Genomic DNA, 8,280 nt, shown 5'->3' with positions numbered 1-8,280 from the left:
TTTCAGGCTAAACCCGCCTGATCTCATTAAAAAGTCATCTCTGCACTTGATTGGCCAACAGTTACCTGTCCCTTTTGTCAATCATTAATAAACCTATCAAAACAAAGTAAGGCAGCGACTACTAGCCAATCAAAAGCAGCTTAAGGTCTCTGCTAGAATTTGTTTAAAGCTTCCCAACTGTCACTGGTAGGTTTGTATTTTCTGCATGTCATAGAAGCGGAAAGTTAGTGATAAAAAAAGAAATATTGTGTTTTGTATCGTAAAATAATGTGAAAAAGTTGAAAAGTCACAAGGTGCCGGTTATTCAAACTGTAAAAAACGTTATAGCCGTTGGTGACAACAGAGTCAACATAGCTAGCTTAAACAGTGTCCCATACTTGGCTAACGTTAGCTAGATGACAGCTTCATCTAGCTAACATCCAGCTCACCTTAATATTACATAAGATATAACATTGACCTTGCATTTTTAGAGCCTAGGTTCTGTTTTTAACTGCTTTTGATACCTCCTGACGGTATATGCTAACTGTAGTCCGTTACACTACATTGACATGTGGGTCCAACAGCTGAAAGGGAAGCTGTGTATCGGCACAGCCAGCTTTATCAGTAATCCACTGAGACCCGCTGCCTACATTTGTCACACAATCCCTCACTTTGACCAATTTTCATGCTTCACCACTGGGACAGAGAAGGCTCCTGATCCGGTGCCATGAGGCACATTACAGTGTGAAACGCTAAATGACCCGAGGACTACATCATTCTGACATTCATTTGCAAAATTAATATCATATATTGATTGAGCCTTTTCATAAATCACCAGACAGGGCCCCTTCCTCTGACTGGCAAGGCTCCCTTTAGAGACTTTTAGAAAAGCAAAGTCATCAAATTGGGAGCAGATAATTATCCTAGATAGGAGCCCGAGTCTGGCGTTCATTTGTATCCATTTACAGTTATGAATTTATTGTCATTTTTATCATATAAAGTAGCTATAGATACTTGCCCATGATTTATCTTATTAATCAAACTTTAAAATCAAATTGGGAAAAGACTGCACCTTGCATGATCATCCACCTGATAAGTACCATCGAACTAGTCACTCCTCTCTCTCTCTGGATGTGTGTTGGGCTGATTTACTGCGGTGGATGCCGGCATCCTTGATTGATTTATCCCGCTGTTTATTATAGAGGAAGCCCCATTGACATAGTCTTGCCCCGTCTATTCACCCAAGTGGATTGGCCTCTGAATAAACCTTATTGGTGATCAATAAGCTATGAGATGAGTTAGTTACAGGTAGCATGATAGGCTAAATGTTCTCTGTTATCATCATGTTGTATATAATCATTTGAATGTAGCCTGATCGACTGGCAGTGATATTCAAAATACGATGCAAACTCATGATACTGGGTCTCTGAAAGTAGACAGGCTTTTACATTATTGCTTTTACTAGTGCCTTATACGTCATTTTCACCAACAGATGGCGACATTCACAAAGTGTCCACTGTCCTGTGAGTGGACTGAGCGCAGCGCTGACAGTCTGCCTGACTTAAGTATCAAAAACACATTTTATTTCCCCCAGGCTGCGCTTTATAACACAACCCCTGAAGTGTGCCATCATCCGAGCCCATCAAATAACCCATCCTCTCCAGGCTTGGCAGCTACTGTTGCATAACCCTTCTGTCATTTGAAAATTGGATTATTATCATGGCAAACTGGGAGGAGCCACACACATACGTGCTTGAAGTACTGTGCAAAAAGGAGAGGAACTCCAGGTTAGAGAGGGATCCAGATACTTCATATGGCCATATAAGCTGCTATGGCTATTAATCATGTCATAAAAATACTCTTAAGTCATGATCTTTGCCCCCTCTTTGTCAGCATAGTTAGACTGAAGTGTTAAAACCAGCCCACACACATAAAAAGATGATAGTGCTGCTTTTATTTCATGACAGATTGAATGCAACCACATGCCCTTTGTGGTTTTACAACCAGCGCTGCTTTTATGGACTGGAAAAGTGATTATTACTGTGCTTTTTTCTCCTTTTGGAGAGAGCATATTAGCCTTATTAAAAGTAAACACAATAAAACCGCTATAATAATAACCTTGACGAAATTTAGTGAGTTTGCAGCTTGAACTTTTCCAAATGTGTCTCCCGTGTTCAGTAAAGTGAGCTTAATGTATTTCTCATAGTTTTACTGTGATGCAGCTGTGATTTGAAAGTAAGAGTGCTGTGATAAACGGCCTACGTCTTAGTTAATTTATGATCAGATCAGTGTACTTCATCGCGAGGGGGAAGCTGGCACTCTCCTCCTGCTGAATGCGCTGTAGACAGCAGTGGGGCTCCAGTTGGCTGTGTGCGCTCAGACGCACAGACGCAAAGCACCCACACTGGCTGGAGTTGGAGGACACTCGGCCGCTTCGCTTCCACCGCTGCTTTGATCCGCTGTCTTTGTCTCCCGGCGGTGAGAAGACCACCCGCACGGGAGGGATACGAAGAGAGGGGCACTTATTTTTTTTTTTTGTAAAGACTTTTAGGAGACTAAAACATCGGGACTTTTTGGAGGGGGGGGGAGAATTATTTCTCACATGAAGCAGACTGGATCCGTTCAGTACAGCGGAGCGCACGTTGTTACGTCTTTTCAATGGATTTCAGTGTCGCGGAGGTACCCTGGGAATTAAACTCTCATTAAGTCGCTTTTAGTTTCTAAATTTTCTTCCAACAAGGGTTTGTGTCACATATAGAAAGGAAGACGATGATCCTCGCGGTACTGTATGTCGTTCTGCCTCTTTTGGGTAAGTTTGACTTTATTTTTCACCACCAGCAGCGGTCCGATTGACACTAAATCATACCATATGTGTATCCGTTGTTTTAAGGGGTAAATGGGCAGCTCTGGTATTAAAGGGGAGCTTGGCAGAGACGTTGGCTGCTCTCCGGGAGTCTGGGAGGTAGAGGGTCCAAAGTGATCCAAAAGAGCGAACTCGAAACTGTCACTGCCTCGACAAACTATAGAGCAAGTGAAAACTGAATTTTCAGTGTTTTAGTGAAAGTGCAAGCAAACTAAGAAGTTTTCTTAGTGTGAAACTGCTCACAGTGAATAGTTTCAGACATTAAAATCGATTCCATGGCGACGTAAATTTGTTCAACATTACAAGAAAGAACGCATATTTAATCCCCAGTGGCGGCTTGAGTTTAAAACATGCCCCGAAGAAATGATAAAACAAGTATTATTGAAATGGCATGCTGCTCTTCTGATTGTGACTTTTGGTTTTCAGATGTCTTGTGTTACGCCGAGGAGAACCTGCGCGCCAGGCTGGACTGTGTCAGGGCCAGCGAGCAGTGTCTAAAGGAGCAGGCGTGCAGCACCAAGTACCGCACCATGAGGCAGTGCGTGGCCGGTGGCAAAGAGAGCAACTTCAGCATGGTGGCCGGGCTGGAGGCCAAAGACGAGTGCCGGAGTGCTATGGACGCGCTCAAACAGAGCCCTCTGTACAACTGCCGGTGTAAAAGGGGCATGAAGAAAGAAAAAAACTGTCTGCGCATATACTGGGGAATCTATCAGACGTTACAAGGTGGGTTTAGGGCTTTTGTCCTCACCTTTTACGCACATATCCATGTACAGATTTTAGCTTTTCTGCTGATTTCCTCGTGGTCTTACTTCATAGCCATTAAGCCCCTTGGGACTGTGCTTGCCTTATTTAAAGAAAGCCCTACAACCATATTTAACATGAAAGTTACATCCGCCATATGTGTTGTAATCTGAAGGGGTGGACATGATAAGCTGCCTAAGCTACTCCTCCGTTCTGTATGTGGTAAGAGGAGCTCTGTTCTCCTCCCTCCTTCTCTCTGAACCTTCTCACCTTTGCAACCACATACGCCAAAACTCCAAAAAGTAGCACACAGCAATTTGTGTGTTGTAATGGTCCAATGAGATCATGCACCATCACTCAACTTTCATTCAAATTTGGCCCCTTGCCTTGGTTCACAGCCACAGTCCTGCAGTGCCGTGATGCTTTTTGACCTCCATAATCACTTTTCCCTGGAGGTAATGGAGCATGAAGCCCCTTAGCACTGGCTGGCTGGCAGTGCCATCTTAAAGTGTTGAGATCATAACAGGAGGGCCCTTTTAGTCTCCTAAACTACATCCAGACCATGGCTGGAGAGTCCACTTCCAGTTGTGCAACACAGCTGACCAACCTACCTAATCAAGCGTGGCGCTGTGTGCCGGCGTGGTTATTGACTGACCCAAATAACCCATGTCACATGCAGGCCAATGTGAGGGGTGATTGAGGATAAACAAAACAGGAGGGGGTTAAAACAAATCCATCCAGCTATCAATCAGTTTTTATATTTTTGGGGACAAACTATAACAAAAGTTACCTCAGGTCACTTTACATATGAGCAGGTATTCATCATTATATAATTCAGAGACATAACATTCACCACAATATCAAGCACTTGGCGACAATACAGAAAAAAACACCCTTTTAAGAGGCAGAATCCACAGGCAGAGCCAGACTCACTGATAGAAACCAATCTGCCAGAAGTCTTTTTCACTCTGTTTTCTCTCTCACAGGTAATGATTTCTTGGAGGATTCTCCATACGAGCCCGTCAACAGCCGTCTATCTGACATTTTCCGTCTGGCACCCATCATAGGTAGGCATAAAAGAAAATTCTTCCTGGAGGCTCTCTCTCCACCCCTCTTGTTTTATTTTCTTCATTGTTTCACTGGTCGCCCATCTAAGTTGAGATACAGTCAAAGCTCCAAGCTGTGCATGCTCTTACTGAAGGTTATCTGTGTGTTGAGTTTTTTTTATCCTCCCTCCTCATCCTCTCTCCTCGCTATCTGTCCATCCTCCTCTCTGCTCGTTCTTTCAACCCAGCAACACTTGCATGCTGGCTGGAAGTGACCTTGCACAGGGAGCTATAGTTCTGAGTCTTATCAAGCAGTGGACAAAAGTGCTTCAGTCGCTGAAGGAGGGCCTCTCTTGTTGCTGCTGGTGTTTTTCACTGTGGGTTGTGGACAGCTTGGAACCACTTGTTGAAAGGAGTGAGTGAGGAGCTCTGATGGGAGAGAGCATGACAGGCTTTTTTTTCCTCTCTTCACAAGCGATGCTGAATCTAGCCTCTAGATGGCGATGTTATTCCCTTCTTCACAGCTGCTCAGGAACTCTGTGGTCCCACCGTTGATGCTATTTGAGAGCCCTGATCTATGAATGTGCTGCAATCATGTAGCTGCTTACATTTTCATTATTACACTGCAGGTGATGAGAGCTGTGTCAAATCAAACAGACACGCTCTGCCTCCACATCCTCAAAAAACAAGGCTGATATTTTGACCCCTTTTGATATAGACGAGCCTTTTCTTTCCCTTTCCTCTGTCATTTTTATCCTACAATAGACTGATTTGCCCTTAAACCAAAGCTTCTCCCACAGTCTGGTTAAATCATAATGTGGGTGGTGAGGTACAGATAAAAAATATTTGGACAGGATACTTACTGGCTTCAAGACCAATTTGCTTCCAATTTGTTTTTTTGTTTTTTTGTTTTTTTTTCACTCTCCTCCTGCTACTACCAAGAAGAGGGATTTCAGAGAATGATCATGTCACACTGTATATCAGTTTGTTTCTGGCCCTCAATATGCCAGCAGGGACATGACACCCACAGGCCGTCAGCGCTGAAGCATGTGCAGCACAGGATCATAGTTCACATCACAGGCAAGTGACATGTCTCCACAGTGTGAGTTGGAGGATTCAGGGGTGAGAGCCAACAGATTTATGGTGCTATTCTTATAGTGGAGGCAGGAACTGATTTGATGCATGAGTGCGTCTTTACATTTATCAATGGTTTAGCATATGTGGTATATCTCTCTATGTAAGCGGCAGTGATCAGACGTCTGTATTTATTTTATGTGTATTTAAAACTCAGAGACATTCTTGTGACAAGCACGCTCCTCCTTCTCTCAAGAGGAGGACTTTCAAAGGATGATCATGTCACTTTGTGTAATGGTTTGTGTCTAGCCCTCAATATGCCAGCCGGTCCCAGCAGGGACATGACACCTACGGGCCAGCAGCACTGAAGCATGTGCAGCAGTTATACTTCACATTACATTAGTGTGAAACAGAAGAGGCAGAAAATCATTTCTGGGAAATTTGATTCACAAGAAGTTTGTTTTTGTCTTGTAAGTGAGTTTTAATAGTCATTTGATTTTTAACTAACTTCATTACTTCAGTTCTTGTTTAAATTTTTACCTTTTTGTACTTTTAAAACCCACAATTGAAGAAATATCTGCACAGATCTCCTTCATTTATTGTTTAAAAAGTATTTTTTCCTCAGGGATTGTTATTTATTTATTTATTTATTTTCAGGCTGAAGATTTAACATTATTCTGTGTTAAGCAGTTACACTGTAATAAAAATGGCTGCATTGGAATTTTTCTTATTGTTACATCATGTTGGAGCATTGGAATTTTTTATATATCTTCTGAATCTGTAAAACATAAACTTAAAGTTTACTGAAGTCACTCAACTATAATAGAAGGAAGTAGGAAAATTATGACATAAATAGAAACGTAAAAACAGAAAAGTTCCTTACCTCCTTAAAAAAACTATTAAGTTTCTGTTATGGCTTCATTTAAATTTGTACTTATCTTTATGTCGCCTCTTGGAGTAAAGTCAATTTTTTTATTATCCTCTGGATTCATATAACCTTATCTTAAAGTTATTGTAGTTTTTCCATCATAATATTTGAAGAGAGTATGAACATTGTGTCAGAAATAGGAACTGAAGACCATTTAGATCAACAATTTGCAAAATAAATCTAAAATATATTGATCCACATAAAAACTGAATTTTAAAACGACAACAAAACGTTCTCACTGGTAAGTTTCAATAGTTTCATCTGCAATAAAGAGAAACACAGTTACTACATAGGCATACATTTTTGTCATTTCTTGCAGTACTTGCATCATTTCCCCAAAATATTTACATTTCTTTAGCTGTCGTATCTTTTTTTACATCATTGGTGTCCTCTCAGACAAACTCGTTTCACATTAACAACATTAAGAAAAGTCAGAGAAGTAAGCAGTGTAATAGTCAACTCAATAACATTTTATAAATTGAGTGATTTTTTTATGTTGTTTTTCTTTTCTTTTCTCTTTTGTCACTTCATATTTTAATGGGGCATCTTAAGAAGTCCAAACTCATACGGTATGTGAAGAACCACTCTGCCTTGTTGTTCAGTTCTTCTTGTGCTAATTGACAGCTTCACATCCCTCTCTCTTTTCACATAATTTCAGATCAGCCTGATCTGCTGTTAAAAAGCAGTTATAAAGGTTACAACTTCCTCTGTGGCAGTAGTTCCCATGTATGTCCTCAGACACCCACAAATGAAACAGGGATACGTTTACTAGAGAAATAGTGTAGACAGGAACTACACTGGACCAAGAATGTTATGTGATCATTAGGAGACTCAAAGAGACAGGGATGAAGGGGTGGGAGGAGAGCGTGGCACGGGGTTGAGGGTTAATCAGGGAATAGCATGGGTTAGACAAAGAGGACGCTGAGCTCAGAACAAGACCGCATGAGATCACTCTGCCTCCTCCGCTCTTTAAAGGGCAAGGTGACAGGAGGGGGACCGAGGCAGAAATGATTAGCGCTTAGAGCTTTTTGGTCACTCTGACGGCCTTTAACTTAGATTCTGCAGTCAATAAACTAACAAAGGGTTGAAATGTATATAGAAGAGCAGAAAACATGCACAAGTTGAGGGGAAATTATTCTTCTGAGGCTTGATGTTGTGGTAGATTTGGTGTTTTGTTTTACATCAATAAAAATGTTTTATTTTAGTCCCAAGCACAAATGTGTTTTGTGGATACCAGTTTGTGAATGTTTTCCTTGGTAGTCTGTGGCCATCCCACTATTTCAGGAGTGTCTCTAAATGAGTGTCATATTTGTCACAGTTAGGCAGTGTGACTTGGTGATCCTGGGCTATAGGAACAATGGATAGCCACAGTGATCCTGTAATTCCACAATCGACCCTGTGTCTCTGTCTGAAGCATCTAATCCATAGTGACACCCATACATACAGTGCACAGATGCACAAACAGTACTGTGTCCTGAACACCTGTTCCCAGTGAAACACGCAGAGGCGTCAGACTGATTTCATTAAGGAGATGTGCAGAGTGCCGTGTGCAGCTTTAGTGGCTTGTGCCAGTTTACAGGAAAAAACATCAGATCTATATACTTATTAAGTACAAATTTTGATTTTGCTTTTCCCTTCAACATATTTTT

General features: G+C 41.6%; 1 protein-coding gene across 4 annotated transcripts in view; it reads left to right on the top strand.

Moving 5' to 3' along the window:
- The first annotated feature begins 147 nt into the window (after positions 1 to 147).
- gfra1a (gdnf family receptor alpha 1a) overlaps positions 148 to 8,280 on the top strand; it is a 156,720-nt gene continuing 148,587 nt past the window's right edge. For 2 of the 4 annotated variants that reach the window (XM_041789928.1, XM_041789927.1), the window contains exons 1-3: positions 2,361 to 2,788; positions 3,269 to 3,565; positions 4,570 to 4,650. In XM_041789928.1, coding sequence (XP_041645862.1) covers positions 2,749 to 2,788; positions 3,269 to 3,565; positions 4,570 to 4,650 — 418 coding nt within the window. In that variant the 5' untranslated portion in view covers positions 2,361 to 2,748. Of the gene's footprint in view, positions 187 to 1,702; positions 1,767 to 2,360; positions 2,789 to 3,268; positions 3,566 to 4,569; positions 4,651 to 8,280 lie in introns of those variants that run through there. The other 2 variants (XM_041789929.1, XM_041789930.1) reach the window with 2 other exon arrangements.

This window comes from Cheilinus undulatus, linkage group 6 (genome assembly GCF_018320785.1).
Source record: "Cheilinus undulatus linkage group 6, ASM1832078v1, whole genome shotgun sequence".
Taxonomy (NCBI): Eukaryota; Metazoa; Chordata; class Actinopteri; order Labriformes; family Labridae; genus Cheilinus; species Cheilinus undulatus.
This window is presented reverse-complemented; position numbering and strand designations above follow the sequence as displayed.